At 36.3% G+C, this 21,444-nt stretch overlaps 4 protein-coding genes and 1 long non-coding RNA gene across 5 annotated transcripts; 3 read left to right on the top strand and 2 right to left on the bottom strand.

Annotated features, from left to right (window-relative positions):
* Positions 1-328: 328 nt before the first annotated feature.
* On the top strand, positions 329-5,594 carry LOC111446614 (probable 28S rRNA (cytosine(4447)-C(5))-methyltransferase). Its single transcript, XM_023085485.1, has 17 exons — positions 329-744; positions 850-1,016; positions 1,109-1,172; positions 1,264-1,397; positions 1,490-1,573; positions 1,662-1,736; positions 1,827-1,898; positions 1,984-2,057; positions 2,341-2,393; positions 3,402-3,511; positions 3,706-3,774; positions 3,949-4,023; positions 4,141-4,233; positions 4,317-4,396; positions 4,504-4,603; positions 4,892-5,160; positions 5,268-5,594. Exons 1-17 carry the CDS (start codon positions 486-488, stop codon positions 5,320-5,322), a joined length of 1,833 nt encoding a protein of 610 aa, XP_022941253.1. The 5' UTR covers positions 329-485; the 3' UTR covers positions 5,323-5,594.
* Positions 5,595-6,305: 711 nt separating this feature from the next.
* On the top strand, positions 6,306-10,012 carry LOC111445923. The gene is made up of 5 exons (XM_023084476.1): positions 6,306-6,743; positions 7,420-7,505; positions 7,819-8,124; positions 8,207-8,290; positions 9,439-10,012. Exons 1-5 carry the CDS (start codon positions 6,381-6,383, stop codon positions 9,887-9,889), a joined length of 1,290 nt encoding a protein of 429 aa, XP_022940244.1. The 5' UTR covers positions 6,306-6,380; the 3' UTR covers positions 9,890-10,012.
* A 4,157-nt stretch (positions 10,013-14,169) lies between these two features.
* On the bottom strand, positions 14,170-14,795 carry LOC111446422. Its single transcript, XR_002711065.1, has 2 exons — positions 14,646-14,795; positions 14,170-14,552 (listed from the first exon to the last, which is right to left on the bottom strand). It is a non-coding gene; the product is annotated as an uncharacterized LOC111446422 (long non-coding RNA).
* Positions 14,791-18,447, top strand: LOC111446420 (cellulose synthase-like protein E1). Its single transcript, XM_023085238.1, has 8 exons — positions 14,791-15,071; positions 15,231-15,537; positions 15,868-16,008; positions 16,179-16,310; positions 16,548-16,760; positions 16,871-17,092; positions 17,179-17,526; positions 17,611-18,447. Exons 1-8 carry the CDS (start codon positions 14,800-14,802, stop codon positions 18,166-18,168), a joined length of 2,193 nt encoding a protein of 730 aa, XP_022941006.1. The 5' UTR covers positions 14,791-14,799; the 3' UTR covers positions 18,169-18,447.
* LOC111446421 (RPM1-interacting protein 4-like) lies at positions 18,414-20,230 on the bottom strand. Its single transcript, XM_023085239.1, has 3 exons — positions 20,091-20,230; positions 19,383-19,565; positions 18,414-18,792 (listed from the first exon to the last, which is right to left on the bottom strand). The coding sequence occupies exons 1-3, from the start codon at positions 20,094-20,096 to the stop codon at positions 18,748-18,750; spliced, it is 234 nt and encodes a 77-aa protein (XP_022941007.1). The 5' UTR covers positions 20,097-20,230; the 3' UTR covers positions 18,414-18,747.
* Between the last annotated feature and the right edge of the window lie 1,214 nt (positions 20,231-21,444).

Here is a 21,444-nt window from a genome sequence, read left to right as displayed (position 1 = left end):
AAAAAAAACATTTAAAATTTAATTGCTCAAATTATTTTAATAATACGATTTAATAAATAAATTATTTATTCTATTCATTATTAAGAGCAAAGATAATGATTAAAATTGATTGCCAAGTAAATTCAAAAACTTAAAATTTAACCTAACTTATTTATGAACAAAGATTTAATTAATTAATATAATATAATTGATAGAAATTAAATCAAAATATATTTTATTTATATGAAATTGTGTTTTAAAGCAAAACTTCAAAGATCCGGTTCGGTTGAAAATTGAGAAAACCGAACCGGAGTTGATGACAAATTATATGGACTGCGCCAAAACCCTAAACCCCCCTTCGTCGACATTATTTTCAGTGGCTTCTCGTATATCTTCAATCGCTCAAATTGGTCGCTCCTTTTCTCTCTCACTCTGCAATTCCAGGTCTCATTGGTGTCTTGTTGAGGTTTAAAATCCAGCATCTTTACTAATTTTAGCTTGATTCAATGCCTGCCGCCAAGTTCAACAAGAAGAAAGCTGTGAAACGAGACGACCCACAATCGAAAAGGAAGAAGAAGGACGAGCTCTTCACGCCCAAACGTGGAAAGAAAGAGGAGGAGAATGATTCTGACCTCTCTGATGCTCTGGATGAGGAAGAAGTAGAGGATGGAATGCTTGATGGTGATGAACAAGGATCTGGTTCTGAAGTTTCTTCTGATGGTGATGATCCCTTGGCTGATGATTTCTTCCATGGAAGTGACGAAGGTGATTACCCTTTTTTTCCTTTTCTTTTTGCTGTTAGTGATTTTTCGTCTTCTGTTATCGTATTCTTCTGGGTTTCATGGATAATTTTGTGTTTTCTTATTGCAGAGAATGTTTCTCGTTCTGTTTCTGGTTCGGATTCTGATGAATCTGACATCGAAGAGAAGTCGAGAGCTATTGATGAAGAAAGAGCGAGGGAAGAAAAAGATGCAGCAGATGAAATGCAGCTCAATATTAAAGAAGAATCCGATGAGTTCAGATTACCATCCAAGGAGGTTACATTTATATGCTAATTCGCCGTGTTTTATTTACTTGAATTTGAAGCCGATCATTGTTTCTTTGTTTGAAACATCTTCGTTTTTACCAGGAACTTGAAGAAGAGGCGCTTAGACCTCCTGACATTTCAAATTTACAAAGGCGGATAAGAGAAAGTAAGCCTTTCATTTGTTATCTGCAGTTTATTCTTTACCATAGCTCCTCCTGTACTTATGTTACTCATTGTTTACTGAAATGTAACTTTAGTCGTTCGAGTTCTTTCAAATTTCAAGGCTTTGAGGCAAGAGGGGGCGACCCGGAAGGATTATGTCGAACAACTTAAGAAAGATATTGGTTCATACTATGGTTATAACGAATTTCTTACTGGGGTTCTAGTTGAGGTAACAACTGGTGTATTTTTTTACTTATATTCGGTGTTGGGAGTGAAAGTTATTATGAAAGTTAATGATCAATCAACGTGCTTTGTCTTCAGTTGTTTCCCGTTGTCGAGCTAATGGAACTTATCGAAGCTTTTGAAAAGCCGAGACCAATATGTTTGCGGACCAACACCTTAAAGGTAATAATTAACATACAGGGACCTCTGTTTTTTGGTATGCAACTTCTTATAATGTGTATCTTATTCAGTTACTTCTCTTTGTTCTTAGACAAGAAGGCGTGACCTGGCAGATGTTCTGATTAACAGAGGTGTAAACCTAGATCCTTTAAGCAAGTGGTCAAAGGTGAGGCACTTTGTTTCGGTAAATTTATCCTCGGTTCCCTCTTCGTTCTATTTTATAACTAAGTAGTTATATTTCCTATATTTATTGTAGGTTGGACTTGTTGTATATGATTCCCAAGTGCCAATTGGAGCAACTCCTGAATATATGGCTGGTTTTTACATGGTAAACTATGTTCTAATTATATTATATATTTATTTTCATTCATCATTGGCTTTAAGTGGTGAATATGTATATTTTGTTTGTTCAGCTACAAGGTGCAAGCTCCTTTCTTCCTGTTATGGCCCTTGCTCCTCGAGAAAAAGAACGAATTGTTGACATGGCGTAAGTGAATAAACAAGTTCTACAGTGTTTTCTCACAAGTGTTATTTTACTGTGATTTCTTCTAAACTAATGAAAAAGATGCCATATCCTTAAAGGTTGGCTTATCTGAAATTTAGTTCATGGCTATTGGCTATAATCTTGTTTTTTCTCTTTGGTGAATGAAATGGCTGCTTGATTCCATAATGTAGCTACTAGAATGCACTATGTGTTACAGTAGTATATCTAGCATCAATGTAGTCGGATATTTGTCACATTCTCATATAAGCGTTTGAAACTATTGCAGGGCAGCACCTGGTGGTAAAACTACTTACATAGCAGCACTCATGAAAAATAGTGGTATGTAGTATCTAATTCAGATATGTTGATGTTAATCATATATTTCCCCATGCTTCATTAAAAAAAGTTATTTGGATCGGACAAGTCCATAGGGTAGTTGTTGAAATAATCTTCTGACCATGTCCTTCTTAATATCTTTCTACAGAGTAAATATATTAATCTTATGTCAATCAAGAACTATTTGAAGCTATTACAGGAATATGTATGGAGTAGGAGTGTGCATGTGTTAAGTTTGCTGAGGTCATTTTTGAAGAACTAGAATCAACAATTACGTAGAATGCCACTGGATCAAACCAAACCATTCTTAAATATAACTGGTTGGGTCAGTTAAATCCAAATCAGTTCTTGGTTTAATTCGATTATGAGAATGGATGCCTGCAAGTTTAAGTTCTACAGATATTAGTGTTAGGCTTTTAGTTTCTTCAAGAAATTGCAATTAAAGGTCACGAATAATCAAAGAAGAAAAAGCAGAGACCAGAATCAGGGGAATCGAGTGTTTTCTTTTTTGATTTTGTCTAATAAAACCACCATTGGTTGGCGTATTGATTATTGGTGTTAGTGAAAACATTATTCGGCTTGGATGGTAGCATCTGACCGACGATTTATTTTCCTAATCTAGTAGGATTAGATGGTTGTTCCATGAGGTTTGTTAACACGCGTGCAACTGGACCTGGATGCTCATGTATATAAAAAAAGTACTGGTTTCTAATATTGCTTTCAGCAACAAAGAATTAACTAAAAATCTGTTTCCAAAGCCCAAAACGGGTATGGAATTGTGAAATGAGTTTCATCTGGTTCGACCGATGAGCATTGGAGAAATGCTGTTGGCTCTTTGATTCTTTTGAGGGTTGTACAGTTTCACGTTACAAAATCTCTAGGACACGGAAAGGCTGATCTTGTACCACAGCACGTGCCCTCATTATTGCTTGTTTAATTGACCTTTTGTATCTTTTCTTTGCCAATCGTGATATGTAAAATTTCTTCTCTTAAATTGTTCGATTATCTCAGGAATAATATTTGCTAATGAGATGAAAGTACCAAGATTGAAGTCACTTACTGCGAATTTACATCGAATGGGAGTGACAAATACTGTTGTCTGTAACTACGATGGGAAGGAGGTCTGATTATCATTATTCTTGCCACCCACCTTCATTACTATGTTCCAATTTAGTATATTATGTCTTTTAGGATTTTCAATATGGTTGGTTAGGCTGTTTTTTGTGGACAATAAGCTGCTTCATGTGTTATGCCATAACAACATAAGCCCACACTAATTATTTTCTTTTTTTCTTTCTTGTTTATTATCGTTCAGCTCCCGAAAGTGTTGGGGATGAATACGGCCGATAGAGTTCTATTAGATGCCCCTTGTAGTGGATCTGGAGTAAGTACCCTTGTGTCTATTTAATGGGCTTTATTCCCCTGGGAACTTTTTTTCTCCCTATCCCCAGGCCCTATGAAAAGAAAACCATATTGCTTTACTTCATTGCCATCTTTCCAATGATGACCTTATCTTCTATTATCGTTCTTCAAACCGAATCTCGGTTTCATTTGTTAGGTTATATCTAAGGATGAATCTGTTAAAACCTCAAAAAGCCTTGAAGAAATCCAGAAATGTGCTCAGTTGCAGAAGGTATATCTCATCATTATGTGTTTTTGGGCATCGACGCTTGAAACATTCCATTAATTATGTTGGTTCCTTCGCACAAAACGAGAATTTTCCATTAATTTCACTCTTTGTCCCATACAGCAACTTATACTTGCTGCAATCGACATGGTTGATGCAAATTCAAAATCCGGGGGTTACATTGTTTACTCCACGTGTTCCATAATGGTCGACGAGGTCTGTATTAATCCAACCTCTCTTTTTTCTTTCGTGTTGATCCTACATTGTAATATTCCTAATTGCACATTCCCATCTTGCAGAATGAAGCAGTTGTTGACTATGCACTAAAGAAGAGGAATGTGAAACTTGTTCCATGTGGCCTTGATTTTGGACGTCCCGGGTACTCAGTACTCACCATGCTCTTCCCCGCCCCCCCAGTTTTTAAACTGAACGTACTCCCAGCATCGTTGTTCACTCCCTCAATTAACCAACATATTTTTGTTTTAGGTTTATCCGGTTTAGGGAAAAACGTTTTCACCCATCTTTAGAGAAGACGAGACGTTTCTACCCCCATGTCCATAACATGGATGGCTTTTTTGTAGCAAAGGTATGTTTCAACCTTAAAAGATTGATGATATATGTTGAGCTCTCTCCTTTCCAGTTCCTGTTGAATGGGATTGGGTGGGATATTAGGGACTTGTGTTCTCGAATAATAGTTCGACGAAGTAAATCTCGAATACTTCATTTAATATACAGCTTGGAAACACAGATACTCATTTTTCGTTTCGCAACGATAGCGCCTTTATGCTTATCTTCTGATTGCTTGTAATGTAGGGACCTTTGATTGTACTGGTATAATATAACTAAGAATTAATTAGTTTCCACTATTATACAGTTGAAGAAGATGAGCAACAAGATACCAACTGCTCAATCTTCAGAAGCATTGGAAGAAGAGGCAGTGGAAGAGGAGGATATTGAGACAGAGAAGAGTTCAAATGAGACGAACGATGGTGAATGCCTTCACCCGCAAGCGAACGATGGAAAAAAGAGGAAGAAGGTCGTTTCGGAAAAACACGAAGTTGAAAATGGCGAAGAATCGAAGCCGGGTGTGGAAAAGAGGAAGAAGAGAAAATTTCCCTCGAGAGAGGAAATCTCAAAAGCTAGGTGAGAACCTGGCTGGCTGTGATCTATCCATAACTCTAGTCATAGTTTAGCCTTGAAATTTGATTCTTATGGCCTGACACTGATCTTTCCTTCGAAACGCGATGCAGGGAAGAAAAGCGACAAGCTTTGAGGGAAAAGAAAGCTGGTGGGAGCAAGAAATAAGTGATTCGAGGTACGTGTTATGGATCGAGTAGTCGACATAGAAGGTAGTAAATCTTTAAGAGTGAAGAAATCCATAGATATTTGTTGAGCACACACTTGAAAGGCTGCTCTGCTTAACTCAACCATGGAAGAAAATATAATAGATGTTGTACGAAACGTGTCCAATTTTGATAGGTTAAGATAGATTGATGTAGTAGTAGGATCATTCTCTCCTCTCATATCATACATTTGCTTTCTAATTTATAATTTTATGATGAAATTTTTATTCTTTATGGCCTTTTTTTTAATGTTTGAAAGTTATAATTGACCAATTTTCTTAAAAGCCAGTAGCCACCGAGATATCGTGCATGTGAAATTACCATTATGCCCTTCACTCTAAAAGAAACCACATGTTATTCTTATATACACTTTTGGAACTCTCTGAAATTCAAGTTTGCACACTACATTTTCAAAAAAATTTCAATAATATCGAAAAATCTAAAAAATACTTCGAATAAATTATTTTTGAACGATGGATTGACAAAATTTTTAGAAAAAGAATTATTTTTGGATAAATTAAGGTGAAATAAAATTAAACATAAATGAATTTATGTTATTATTGGAATGATCTTTGTCGAGAATGCATTTTGTGATATGATGTCATTCAAGATTTACGTAGTCTTAGCCAAAAATTCTAGTCGAAAATGCATTCATATCATTTATGGAATATCTTAATCGAGATCGGTATGATATTGAACGAAAATCGATATAAAAAAAATGTATTTTTGTCATTCACTTATAATTTTTTTTTAAACTAGTTTTTCATTTAATAAAAAACACTTATTAATTTTATAATTTATACCATTTAAAAAAATATTTTATGAAAAGGTTAAAAAAAAAAAAAAAAAAAACTGGTCGGAATCTTGGTCGGGCTTCATGCAACCGTTGACTTTCAATGAAAAAAGAATCATTTAAAAGAGACAAAAATAGGTCAGTTTTTCGTAAAGCTTTGGAACTTCAAATTTCCCCTTCTTCGCCGGACCCATTTCCATTTCTTCTCCCATTCATCAAATCAAATCATGGGTAACAACAGACAAAGACACGACCCTCTTTCTTCCCCCACAAACCCATCTTCCACTTCTTCTCCCGTCTCTGTTTCCGACCCAAATTCCCTCATCGGAAGTGCCTCCGGAAGCTTCAAGAATCAGGGCTTTCTCTCCGACCTCAATGCCAACATCAGCGACGCCGAATTTGGATTCTCTTGCCCCGAGTTTCGCCACACCCAACTTGCTGGGACTGTGGATTTCTATGAACGCCATGTGTTTCTTTGTTACAAAAACCCTCAGGTTTGGCCTCCTAGGATTGAGTCGGCTGAGTTCGATCGCCTCCCGAGGCTGCTCTCTGCTGCCGTAATGACTAGGAAGGGTGATATGAAGAAAAATGTAGGTTTATGTTTCATGCCCACCAACTGTTTGATATTAGTTCTGCACTTTCATTTCTTGATTTTTTTTCTTTTTTCTTTGTTCTTTAACTGTACAATTGGATTAGCTCTGTGGTTTGAGTGATTTGAGAATGTGGGTTTTGCAATGTGGTGGTTTTTGCTGTTATGTCGTATGTTTTTGCTTTAGATCTGGTGGTTTACTGAATTTATGTTTCAGGCTCTTCTTTATGCATTGTAGCTGGAAAAAACTTAAGTTTATAATGCTTTTGAGAGTGGATTTGCAGGCAACAAAGAAGTAGGTTTGTAACTTTGTTTCAATGAACATGACAAAATCTTGGGCTGGTTCCTTTAGTTTTCTTTCCCTTGTTTGTTGTGGGAGTTTTCCTTTTCAATTTCTTGTTCTTTATTGGGTTGCTTTGTTGTTCCTTGTGATTCTGTTTGGTCCACGGTTCGTTTGTGTTTCGTCTTTCGCTCTCTTGGAGAGTTTGTTTGGTTGAGCATTAGTCTGATCTTTGTCGGAGGTTCTTGTTAGTCCTTTAATGAGCTAGATTCATCACTAACGTTATCAATACCACTTAGAATATGCATTCAAATGCTTCTTATTATCTATCTTCTTGTATGATGCTTGATATTTTATCTTCTTTATGTTCAACCTTCTGTTCTTTTGGAAATATTAGACCCACTTAACCATTTGCGAGGGATGTGACGGAACCGAGACGTCAAATGGGGATGTGTTAATCTTCCCCGACATGGTAAGATACAGGTTAGTTCTGTCATTACAAGCTCGATTTTAACTAACTTCGTTCTGATGAACTCCTTGCTTATCCTTATGGCAACTCTAGAGTTGAAACATAATTTGTCACGACCCGAGAGGGGTGGATTATGAGATCTCACATCGGTTGGAGAGGGGAACGAAGCATTCCTTACAAGGATGTGGAAACCTCTCCTTAGTAGACTCGTTTTAAAAACTTTGAGAGAAGATCTGAAAGAAAAAGTCCAAAAAGGACAGTATCTAGCGGTGGGCTTGGGATCAGGCTTTTACATAATTAAATTGAACGTCTTTGGAAAAACTGCAGGAGGTTGACCCATTTTGATGCTGACACATTTGTTGAAGAAGTGCTTGTGAAGAATGGCGAGTGGCAGCCTGGATATCCTGAAGCACTGAAGGGTTCATATGTTTTTGTGTGTTGTCATGGATCCCGAGATCGTCGGTGTGGCGAGTGTGGTCCTACATTGGTCAGTCGATTCCGAGACGAGATAAGATTTCTTGGTCTTGAAAATGAAGTATCTGTAAGCCCATGCTCACATATTGGGGGCCACAAGTATGCAGGAAATGTCATTATATTTGGATCAAACACCAATGGTGAAGTCACTGGGCACTGGTATGGGAGAGATATGTATCTTAATTGATACTTCTGCTCAAATGTGATACCATGAATATGATACCTCTCGGTTTGTTTTCAGGTATGGATATGTGTCGCCAGAAGATGTGTTTTTATTGCTTCAGCAGCATATTTCGAACGGGAAGATTGTCGATGAACTCTGGAGGTATCACTCTTTTTACGAACCGAAAAGTCTTATGAATGTAGGAGATTGTATATTTAGATGAAAATTTGATCGTTATCGCTTAGTTTTCCCATCGTGCTCTAGTAATTTTTTCCTTCCATATTGGGAACAAGAAGGTAAGCTTTGCATGAAGTTATTTGTTCTTTAGATATGGGTTTATGCAGAGTACTAGATCAATTTACTTCTGATGTGTGGTTTGTTAAAGTTATGGTAAACTACCGTGACATCTCGTCATATTGGTTGGGGAGGAGAACGAAACATTCATTATAAGGGTGTGGAAACCTCTTCCTAGCAAACGTGTTTTAAGAATCTTGAGGGGAAGGCTGAAAGGGAAAGCCCAAAGAAGACAATATCTGCTAGTGGTGAGCTTAGGCGGTTACAAATCGTATCGACGCTGAGTCCCGAAGGGGGTGGACATTAGGCGGTGTGCCAGTAAGTACGTTGGCCCTGAAGGGGGGTGGATTGTGAGATCTCACATCGATTGGAGAGGGGAATGAGTGCCAGCTCGCTGGGCCTTGAAGGGTGTGGAGTGTGAGATCCCACATCAATTGGGGAGAAGAATGAAACATTCTTTATAAGGGTGTAGAAACCCCTCCGTAGCAGACATGTTTTAAAAACCTTAAGGGGAAGCCGAAAGGGAAAGCTCAAAGAGGACAATATCTGCTAGCGGTGAGCTTGGGCTATTACAAATGGTATCAAAGCCAGACACTGGGTGATATGCTAGCGAGGACGTTGAGCTTCGAAGGGGGTGAACATCAGGTGATGTGCCAGCAAGTACGCTGGGTCCCGAAGCGGAGGTGGATTGTGAGATCTCATATCGATTGGAGAGGGGAACGAGTGCTAGCTCGCTGGGCCTCGAAGGGGGTGGATTGTGAAATCTCACATCGGTTGGAGTTGGGGAGGAGAACGAAACATTCTTTATAAGTGTGTGAAAACCTCTCTTTAGTAGATGCGTTTTAAAAACCTTGAGGGAAATCCCGAAATAAAAAGCATAAAGAGGATAATATCTGATAGCGATGGACTTAGGCTGGTGACTAAGATGAGCTAGTGTCCTACAAACTAAAATGTTATTTAATCTAAAACTATTGTTGAACATTCATTTTAATCCTATATTCCATATGATCACTCAGGGGTCAGATGGGTTTGTCAAAGGAAGAACAGAAGCTGAGCCAACAACGGAGACTACGTCTAATCAGCAAGACGAATGGCCATAAAAGCAAGGAAGAGTCGGCACGAATCGAGACCAACGATCCAAACTTCGATCTCTATAGTTCTCGTGTCGAGGTTGCAGCCTGCTGTCGGGGAGACAAAGAGGGTTACTCCTCTTGTTGTCAGAACCCCGAACTATCAGGAACAGTAATCGATTCAGATACAAACGACATTCCTATATTTGTTGTTACTGCAAAGAGCAACGGAAAACCAACTTCGGGAAGCATCAGTGGCGATGTGTCCTTCTGTGAAGTTGGCTCAATGCCGACATGGTTCGAGAGCTGGGAGCGTGAAGATACGTATGCCGTTGCTGCTGTTATCTGTGCTACTATGTGTGTTGCCATTGCTTATAGCTGCTACAAGCAGCTGTAAGAATGTAAAGGGTGAGGAAGAAGCTTCAATCTTCAGGTTTTAAAGTTTGTTTGCAAATGTTTTAGCAACATACTGAGGTTATCTCCCTACCTGAAGTTCAAATAGACAACGTTCTAAGAATGAGACAGACAAAAATGACTGCAAATTACAAGTCGAGCCATGGACCTCAATTAGGTGCTGAAGGGCTAACGTTATAGGTAAAATTGGACTAAGAAGACTCTAACGGCCTAGGCGCACCGCTAGCCAATATTGTTCTCTTTGGGCTTTCTCTTTCGGGCTTCCCCTCAAGGGCTGTAAAACGTGTCTTTTAAGGAAAAGTTTTCACACCCTTATAAAGGGTGTTTAGTTCTTCTCCCCAACCAATGTAGGATATCACAATCCACCCCTTTCAGGGCCTAGTGTTTTCGTTGACACTCGTTTATTTCTTCAATTGATGTGGGTCCTCACCAAATCCACCCCCCTTCCGGGCCCAGCGTCCTTATAGGCACATTGCCTTGTGTCTACTCCTTTGGAGAACAGTCTCTTCGTTGGCACATAGTCCGGTGTTTGACTCTAATAACATTTGTAACGGCCCAAACCCATCGTTAGTAGATATTGTCCTCTTTGAACTTTCCATTTCGGACTTCCCCCAAGGCTTTAAAACGCATTTGCCAGAGAAAGGTTTTCACATTCTTATAAAGAGTGTTCAACCAATGTGGGATATCACAAAGACAAATCCGAGTTTCAAAAGAAATCAAAGACTAAACTAATACAAAACGTCGAACACGAGATATATTCAAGTCAACTCAATGAACTCGGCCTCTAAAGGGGGCATGAGCCATGCATTCTCTCGACTTGTGGCAGCTTAGTTCAATTAGGTTCTTCCTCTTTACGGTTACCTTCTTTTTCTTTCAACAAATTTTACAATTTTAATTTCGGTAGTCAATTTTGGCAGCGGATTTTTAAAAATATATCTTTTATTATTTAAAATATACATAAAAAAAAGTAATTAGTTTATTATTATTATTGGTTTGAAAGTCAAAAGTAGTCAACATATGATGTATTTGGTTAAAAAAAATAATATAATAATGTAATAATTCCAAAATTTGACTAATTCTTACGTCAATTCTTGGGAGTTACCAAGTTTGACTAATTCTATTATTCTAATTTTTCTATAAAAAAATGTTCTCCTTAATTCTTTTTCATATATATATATATATATATATATATATATATATATATATATATATATAATGTGACGAAATAGGCTATGCGATGCAAGATGAATGAATGAGAAGAGAGAAGACCGATCGCGTGAATTTAAAACTTGACAATATTGTTTGCAATATCAAACTGAAATGGAGGACATGTTTAGATGTATGTTCTGTACATTTAAAGAGGGAATGCGATATGAAATACAAAATATGTACTGAAATGACGACTACATAATACATGGACTAGACAAATGTCTTGTTGACATTCTTCTGTGACTACTAAGCTCTCGACCAACACCGTCATGCATTTAAAAAAGAAAACGTAGAAAGGAATTAGTATATACCCTGTAAGCAACGTACTTGTGGACTTCTATTGCATCCTTGACCTAGTAGGAGATCACGAGCTATCTCTAGGATCTAGATATATCGTTCTTACTGTGCACAAACTTGGGTAGCTAGCTAGCCTGCACAGCAACGATAGGTATCTAAGTTGAGGTGCTATCTCAAGGAATACTCTCTCTATTAGGTGGAAACAACATGATAAATGTTAGTCTGTTCGTCATCCATGTTCTTCACTAGCTCAATACTATTCCGATCCTCGGTTGAAGGGTAATATTTCAAAAAAATTATAATTATGAAACATTAAACCAAACAAAAAGTAATCCCCACAAATACTTAATTAACTACAAATAAATAATAGGTAATTAGTTATAATTATTAAAAAATAAATTTTTATACTATAGTTGATTTAGATAATTCTAATTAACTAATTGAATATATTTTAGATATAGTGAATTAATATTTTATAAATACATAATTGCATTCTTTAATATATTTTTTTTGTGATAAAGATTTAAGTATATATTTTAATAAATATTTTTTATTTCATCTAATTAATTAAAAATACTAATTAAATAATTGATCGTATTAACTTTGATAATTCACTATCAAATAATGAATTAATTAAATAAGATATGGGAAAAAAAATCGTACCTCTATAAGAGTATTAAATATTCGACATTAATAAAACGATACATTATTTTCACAATAATAAGGTTTTAGAAACTAAGAATTGTTGATTCGGGTTGTCGGGTATACTATATTTAATTTATAACAGAATCCACCCTTACCCATTAAAAAAAAGAAAAAAAAAAAAAAATAAGGTCGTTCTATTTCGACAAGAGACCCACACCCAGTTCCATAATTTTGGGTCCGCTATCTTGATCATGATTTTCTAACCACCAAAGGGATTCGAACCCCTGATATCGTGGTTCGTAGCCACGTGCTCTAATCCCCTAAGTAACAAGTCCCACCCCGTTTTCACTGAATATGTTCTCGGGGGTACCCTAAAAAAAGAACCTTTCCTCTCCCCACCCATTTGCTTAAGAAAATGGGAAAGCACCTCTTATCCGCCCTAATAAAGTTCACAACCTAACCTAACAAAACCTTTTATTTTTAGTTCGGTTGAGTAGTCGAGTTATTTTTTAATTATTTAAAAAATCATACTTATTCACGATACATATTACGTTAATAATTAAAATTTCATAGACTTCAAATATCAAACATTCATAAGGTAGTATGCATCGTTAACATCAGTTACAATGTTAAATATTCTTAATTTTCATAATATTCTTAAAAGTATAGTTGAGCACGAGTTGCAGCCTTGTTTTCGGATTGGTCAGGTTCACCCAATAGCAAACTGATCCGAATTTTAAGTTTTCCAAAAATTTAACCTAACATAAACAAAATAATAATAATAATCCAATCTAATATATTGGTTCATATTTACGTTAGCATTTTTTATATTATAAGATTAAACTTTGTTACTTATTATCCAACTATTAAATATTACTTAATTCTCTAATATATTTAATATTGTAATTTTCATGCCCTAAAGTATTAATTATATGTAGAGAATTCATGAATAAAATAAATGGTGTATTCTTGTAATAATTTCGTATTTGAATTTAAATAGCAATGACTAATAAACTATCAATTATATACATATTATTCCATATCAATTTCTTAGTTACATTTTATAGCCAAAATTTTGTTAGTAATAACTATTTAATTTTTAATTATTTAAAAAAATTAAGCTTATAAATACGACTCCCATTTAAAAATTGAATAAAGATATCAAGTTTTGCGTAACAGTTGAGTATTTGGAATTTATAAGAATTCAAATAGTTTCTTAAAAAAAAAAATGAAATACCAACATTTTTCTAATTTTGTGTGAGAAAAAGAACACGTGTTTGAAATATGGATGTACACGAGTCAAATTGAGCAATTTGAATAAAATTCATAACCCAACCTAACCCGATCATCTATTTTCTAGTTGGGTTGTCGGGCTAGTTGTCAAGTAATTTTTAAAAAAAATCCTACTTATCTATAGTAACATTAATAACTAAAATTTCAAACACAAATATTCTTCAGAAACAACTCTTCACACTGATATGATATTGTCCACTCTAAACCTAAGCTCTCATGGCTTTGCTTTGGACTTTGAGCTTCCCCAAAAGGCCTCATAAACCTAAGCTCTCGTGGCTGGCTTTGGGCTTTGGACTTCCTCAAAAGGTCTCATACCAGTGGACATAATAATGGTATGATGCTCTCATGACTTTGCTTTGCCCTTCCCCAAAAGGCCTAATACCAGTGGAGATAAACTCATGATCATTCCCTAAATTAGAGATAAACTCATGATCATTTCCTAAATAGTGTAGACTCACTCCCAATAATCTCATGATCATGACTCACTCCCAATAATTCTCAACAATCCTCCCCTCAAACAAAGTACACTATAAGCCTCCCTTGAGGCTTATGGAGCTCTCGAATAGCCTCCCCTTAATCGAGGCTCGACTCCTTTCTCTAGAGCCCTCAAACAAAGTACACCTTTGTTCAACACTTTGTCACTTTTAACTACACCTTCGACTTTGTTCGATATTTGAGGATTCTATTGACATAACTAAGTTTAGGGCGTGTTGTAATCATACCTTCAAATTAGTTGGATTGGTCAAGTTGACTCAACAAAAAGAAAAAAAAAGTATCAACCATGATGTCTCGATTTCTAAAAAATTTAACCCACCTAAATAAGTAAATTTTACTATTTTGAGTTAAAAGTAATTTGAATCAAGTAACATGAGTGAGGATGACATGTGGGATGAGATATTGAGTGGGGACAACATTATTAAAAGTGACATGTGAGAAGCAAAACAACGCAAATCATTTCAAACATAAATACATAAATTAATACAAAAAACAAAAAAAGAAGAAGAAGAAGTTTGTACAAACAGGAATTTCTGATTCAAAAATGGGCAAAACCAGCATCCAATTTCTTCCTCTCTTTCATAGACGACTTTGCTTCTGCTGCTACCTGCCCTGCCACGTCCCCACTCACCTTTTCACAAGCTCATCTCCCTAGACTTATGGGCAAGATATCGATGAACATGTCAGATGTATCATCATTATTATATCTGTTCTAAATTCAAGTGTTCAAAGTCAACATTCAATATTCAGGATTAACCCTATTAAACATAAACAAACATCATTCATATACAGAATTATACCTCCATTAGTGTTTGCCATAAACTTGGCTTCTCTTTGCTGCAACCCTTTGGCCCTACTCATTAATTTATCTTCCACTTCTTTCATCCCAACCCATTGCAACTATATATATATATATATGTACACTTACGAGGTTGATATATTCGAGAGAGAGAGATGGGAAGTGAAGGGTATTTGCCATTGTTTGAGACTATAGAAGGTAAGGGGAGAGTTGCATATAGGGTTTTTGCAGCCTCCATTTTCGTGGGGATTTGTTTCATTTGGAGTTACAGAGTGAGGTTTGTACCAGAAGAAGAAGAAGAAGGAAGATGGGGTTGGTTTGGTTTGTTTGCTGCTGAGATATGGTTCGGATTTTACTGGATTCTCACTCAGGCTCCTCGTTGTAATCATATTTACAGGCGCACTTTTAAACACAACCTCTCTAAGAGGTCGCTCTCTCTCCCTCTCTCTCAGTTTCAGTGTTTCTTTCACTTGGATTCTATGATGTTTGAATTGGGATATTGTTGTGGAAAACGAGGAACAAGCTCCCTCTCTGTTTCTCCAACTTGGTTTATGTGATTTTTCAAATGGGATGTTGTTGTGAACAGGCATGAGGGACACCTACCTGGAGTGGACATATTTGTGTGCACGGCAGATCCTGAGATGGAGCCACCAGCTATGGTCATCAGCACAGTATTATCAGTCATGGCATACGATTACCCGCCCGAGAAGCTCAGCGTGTACCTCTCTGACGATGCAGGCTCCGAGCTCACCTACTATGCTCTCATGGAGGCCTCTCAATTTGCAAAGCACTGGATACCATTTTGCAAGAAGTTCAACATCCAACCAAGGGCACCTGCAGCTTACTTTGCCTTACACACTGATCATCAGAGCAACGAAGAAGTCTTTGTTCAGGTACTTTTTATGTTCTATTTCATTTGAATTTGAATCCCTGATCCGATAAAATATGTGTAATCAGATAAAAAATAAAGAAATCAAATCATTCTTTTTAAGTTAACTAGATTCTGATGAAAGGCATAATTACTGCATACAGCCATCATTATCATTTCAAGTTAGTTTCCTATTTAAACAGTCCAACCAGCTACATGTAACAGGTGATATCTGTATTAGATCATAGCTTGTTTTTGAACTAAAACCGAACAATGAAACACAGCATGCAATATTGAAAATATTTCAAGTTGGCACTAATGGCTGCTTTTACCTGAATGGTTTCTTCTTTTGTAGAAACTATACAAAGACATGGAGAGTAGAATCAAAGCTGCGGTTGAGCTAGGTCGGGTTCCTGAAGAAATACGGTCAAGTAGTAAAGGGTTTTCCCAGTGGGAAACCTATACATCTCGACGCGACCACGATACTATCCTTCAGGTAATTTCTGTCACTTTGCCTTCATGAAAAATTCAAAGCACATCAGATTACATACATTAAAGATTGCACACATCACTCTGTTTACAATTTCCCATGTTACTTTCTCCAACAGCCTTAATCTAGAGATGCAAGTATTTCTAATATTTGATTTTCTGTTCCCAACATCCCAGATATTAATAGATGGGAGAGATACAAAAGCCACAGATGTTGAGGGGTCTAGGTTACCAACTTTAGTGTATTTGGCTCGTGCTAAGAGTCCTCAATATTTCCACAACTTCAAAGCTGGAGCCATGAATGCGCTGGTAATTATCTACTTGAATGTGTTCATAAAGAGAGACAAAGGCCTGAATCTACACACACCTTCGCAAAAGTTAAATTTGTTCGAGAATAGAACTATAGCACCTTAAATATCAAGCTAATGCAATGATTAAAACTACTTTTCACAATCAGATATCATTCGATCTACATAGATACTAGTTAATGCTTAGAACATGTTACGTGAGTAGTACTAACCTGGTTGTGCATGGTTCCATTTTCAGCTTCGGGTCTCATCGCAGATAAGCAATGGGCAAATCATACTCAATGTCGACTGTGATATGTATTCAAACAATTCTGATGCCATAAGAGATGCACTTTGCTTTTTTATGGATGAAGAGAAGGGCCACGAGATCGCATATGTGCAATTTCCACAGAAGTTTGACAATGTATTGAAGAATGAAATCTACTCAAGTACTTTACGAGTCCATAGTGAGGTAAGTGGTAGTCAGTACCAGAAAGTTCAAAAGGTTTATAGGTAGCTTTGTTTCAGTTGTTCAGTAATTCAAATAATGGGCGGAAATTTATATAGTTTTTTTTCTTGCAGGTGGAATTCTCTGGTTTCGATGGTTTCGAAGGCCCAATATATATAGGAACAGGCTGCTTTCACAGAAGAGACGTTCTCTGTGGTAAAAAGTACAGCAAGGGATACAGAAATAACTGGAACAGTGACTACAGGAATTCTAAAGACAGTGTAAATGAACTAGAAGAAAAATCAAAGCATCTAGCAAGCTGTTCATATGAAGAGAACACTCAATGGGGAAAAGAGGTCGGTCTCTTTGCTCGTCCATCTCTTCCTCTATATATCTTCCTCTCTCACATTTCTGAGCCTGATCAACAAGTTCTAAATTGCAGATGGGTCTGAGATATGGATGTCCTGTAGAAGATGTTATAACTGGGTTGTCAATCCAATGCCAGGGATGGAAATCAGTTTATTGCAACCCAGAGAGGGGAGCTTTCCTAGGTGTTGCACCAACCACGTTACTTCAGACACTAGTTCAACATAAGCGATGGTCGGAAGGAGACCTTCAGATTCTTCTTTCTAGGTCCAGTCCTGCATGGCATGCTCGTGGAAAGATCAGTCTAGGCCTACGAATGGGATATTGCATCTATTGTCTTTGGGCTGTTAATTCCTTGGCAACAATATATTACTCCATCATCCCTTCACTTTACCTCCTAAGAGGTGTTCCCTTGTTTCCTCAGGTAAACAACTTCCCAGCCAATTTCTAAACTTCATAGTATTGAAAATTGTCGATCGACTTGCAGCTTACTGCTTCGTTTACTCAGGTTTCAAGCCCATGGCTAGTACCCTTCACATATGTGATACTTGCGAAGTATGCTGCTAGTTTCGTGGAGTTTTTGTCGGCTGGAGGAACAATCCTAGGGTGGTGGAATGATCAGAGGATTTGGCTCTATAAGAGAACAAGTTCCTATCTCTTTGCTTTTATAGACACAGTCTTGAAGATACTTGGGTTTTCTGATTCAGCATTTGTAATCACAGCTAAAGTGACTGATGAAGAAGTCTCCAAAAGATATGAAAAGGAGATGATGGAATTTGGAGCTTCCTCCCCAATGTTTACTATAATAGCAACAATTTCTTTGGTTAATTTGCTTTGCTTTCTTGGGACGGTGAAGAAAGCAGTAGAGAGTGGCAGTGGTTTGGTGATGGTCTTTCATACAATGGTCTTGCAGGTTCTTCTTTGTGGGATTCTGGTTCTGATCAATTGGCCTCTGTATCAAGGACTTTTCTTTAGAACAGATAAGGGCAGGATGCCAACCTCCCTGACCATTAAATCCTTCATATACGCTCTAGCCACTTGTATTTCCTTTTCATTTCTACTCTAATTTGGGATAGTACATGTAGGGGTATCTTTCGTTTTCGGGGATTCGAGAGTTCGCTACCTTTATCTTTTACTCTCCTAAAATAGACTTCAAAGATTTGCTTTCTAGGCTCTGTAAAAGTGTATCTCTAAGTGTGTGTAGTTTGTGTTATAGGCAAACTAAACCAGAGATCAAGTACTTTCCTTTGTGGGTCCTAGGTTCGAATCTTGTTGGTCAAATAAATGTTTGTGTTATGGGAAAAGGCTATGTCAAAAGAAAAGCAAAAGAGTTGTATTACATTAATTATACCAACCACAATTATACATGATGTCCAGTGCAAAGCTTTACAGCTCACACTAAAGGCAAAGACAGAATAGCAACTTTATCCTCTAATAAAAAACCACCATATTAATAGTATGAATACAATACATGTTCGTCTTCTTTTACTTCTTCCTCCACAACAACACTCAGATTTACATGAAATTGAATAAAATTTAGTAGGACCTTCAAGGCTGCATGAAGGTTCATCGTATTCGAGAGGCCACAGCAGACACGACTATAGAATAATATGTTTTTCAACTGAGACCTCTTAACCCAACCTTCTCAAGACTCAGCAGGGGGACTTTGGATACAGCAAAGCCATTTCTTCTGATAATCATCCACATGAGGAAAAAAAAAAAAAAAAGTCCAAAGAAAACTTGTAAATACATTATGTAAGGTAAAACTGCAGATTATTCATTTTATACACATAAGAACCAGAAAAGAGTAAACGAAGCACCACGATCAAGCCATTCAACTCAAATGACTACATCTGTGCAACAAGAACCCGAGCCCTCTCAAAGATATATAAAACTAGGAAATTCATGTTCCACGCGCACACAGTTCCTGACAAGGCATATACAATCAAACAAATGCTAAATTTTTAACATTAAATGATGTGATCTCATCCCTCCTAAAAACTGTTCGAGGTACCTCATCGACATGTTTCAATTCCAGATGATGATATTTCCCCAGAATTTGAACAAACCTCAATGCAGATATATGTACATACATACACACTCACACTAATCATAAGTAACACTCTCAGAAATTCATTGACAGTAATAGATCAAACAATGGTCTAATGTTGCAAAAGAAACATTCTTTAGATGCCAATTAGTTAATACTATCAATAGACATGCCATCTAAGACGACCACCCAACGGCAAAAATGGAAAGGGATTATGAATGATATCTTACAGGCGGTGCCTTGGCAGGATTTGCTCCAGGCCTGCCCTGTGCATCAACTTTTCCAGGTGAATCAGGTTTGCCGCCTGTTTTCTTCTCATCTCTAGCTTTGTTAAATATCACAGTAAATCCCTCAGCAGATGTTGGATCATTAACATCCCACTCACCAAATTTGGGCAATGGCCGACCCTTGTCCTACAGAAAGAGAGAATAGCAAAATGTACCCTCTGTGAATCTGGTAACTTTCATTAACAATCAGACTATGAATCTAACATCCATACAATATTGCTTTATGGCTACAGATTTAGTAAATACCATCAAATCCGATACGATTCCATCAAACAATAAACAATGGACCAATTAAAAAGTTTTCTCCAAGAGCACAATATATTTGAATGTAGCCAACGATTTATTGATTGAAAGTTTAGAAACGACCTCGAACAACGAATTAAAATCCAGATTTTCGTCCGAAAAAAACTAGAACAGCTTCAAAATCAGGAAAAGGAACAAATAAATCAAAGTGCAAACTATTCAAACCCGGAATTGAACAATCCTTAAGGAAATCAAACAAACAAACAAACAAACAAATCAAATTGGCGAATCGAAGCAAGAAAACGGAAAATTCAGCAGGAAGAAAAGCTCATACCGATCGAGAAGCACATCAAAGCAAGAACAAAAAAACAAAAATCCTTACAAAACATTAATCAAGCGATGACATACCGCCATGAATTCCAGAGAGAACGATTCCGAGGAAAAAGAAATGAATTTGAAAACAATGAATGAGAGAAAATAACAAAGACGGATTGAGAGAGTAGAAGAGGCGACTTTTGTAAATTGGGGCAAAAGTGGTCTTATTGGATACGGAAAATCCTTTTCCTATATATATATATATATATTTATTTATATTTATATATATATTTATATTTATATTTATTTATTTATTTATGTTTTGGAAGGATTTTTTTTATAGCGACATTAGAATGGGTATTTTAAGCAAATAATTTAATTATAATTAATTTGTGAAGTATTTATTATAAATCATATTTAAATTTAATTAAAATTATTTTTTTAAAAAAAATTAATTTTTGAGGAAGGTTGTCATTAATTTTGGATGAAAACCGTTAATATTTTGTTTTAAAATACTAATTTTTAAAACAATTTAAAAAATATCCTTTAATTTTTTGTTCAGAAAATACAAGAAATGTTAAGTATAAGTTTGAGGAATCAAATGTGAACATTAAGAGACCCGATCAAGGACACGGGGCATGAGTAAGTTATTTCGATGTCCTAAAATGTTTTATAAGGTAAGAAAAAGTATGCAAAAAGGGCAAAATGGTAATTTTATTAATTCTTAAAAGACCTCTTTGATTTTTTAATTCAATGAAAAATGACCCCAAAAAAATCAAGGACTTTTAGAAAATATTTTGATTTTTCTAAAAAAGTAATAAAAAAATATTTCGAAAATGACAAATTACCAAAATACCCATAGAGTTCAAGATATTTGCAATTGGTTAGAAAATATAAGATGGTACGGTGAGCAACCTGCACAAAATCGATGGAATCTCAAAATTCAAATATTGAATCGAGCTGAAATTTTAGTATATTCAAGAAGATTGAAAATACTTTAGATCGAACGATAAGAATTCAATTCTAAATTCGAGATCTATGGTTAACGAATTTCTTTGTCCTAAACGTTCTAAATAAGCACCCAACACGTTTTAAAAGGATTTAAGAGCTGAAAGTGTCCAAAACGTGTTTTTCCAATAAGGCCGTCATGTCAATCAGAGACCACGAGCAAATTCGCCTCTTCTCATCTAAGCCAATCGTTTTCTAGATGTCAATGATCATTTCTCGTGAAAATCAAGAAAGACAATGGAAAGATCAAGGGTAATTAAAGAAAATCGTTGCGTAATTAAAAATTGAGCTTCTATAGGTTATCTCATCGGATAAAATCAATCTCATTAGCTTCGTAGAGATGAGATAAGAAGAATTCATGAAGATATCGGGGCCTAAGGAGGTCCCCATCGTGCTACCCAATGAATGTCGATTCGGCACAAAAAAAAAAAAAAAAAAA

Source organism: Cucurbita moschata, unplaced genomic scaffold, assembly GCF_002738365.1.
Source record: "Cucurbita moschata cultivar Rifu unplaced genomic scaffold, Cmos_1.0 Cmo_Scf00008, whole genome shotgun sequence".
Classification (NCBI taxonomy): Eukaryota; Viridiplantae; Streptophyta; class Magnoliopsida; order Cucurbitales; family Cucurbitaceae; genus Cucurbita; species Cucurbita moschata.
The sequence above is the reverse complement of the archived record's forward strand: the minus strand, read 5'-3'. Positions and strand labels throughout refer to the sequence as shown.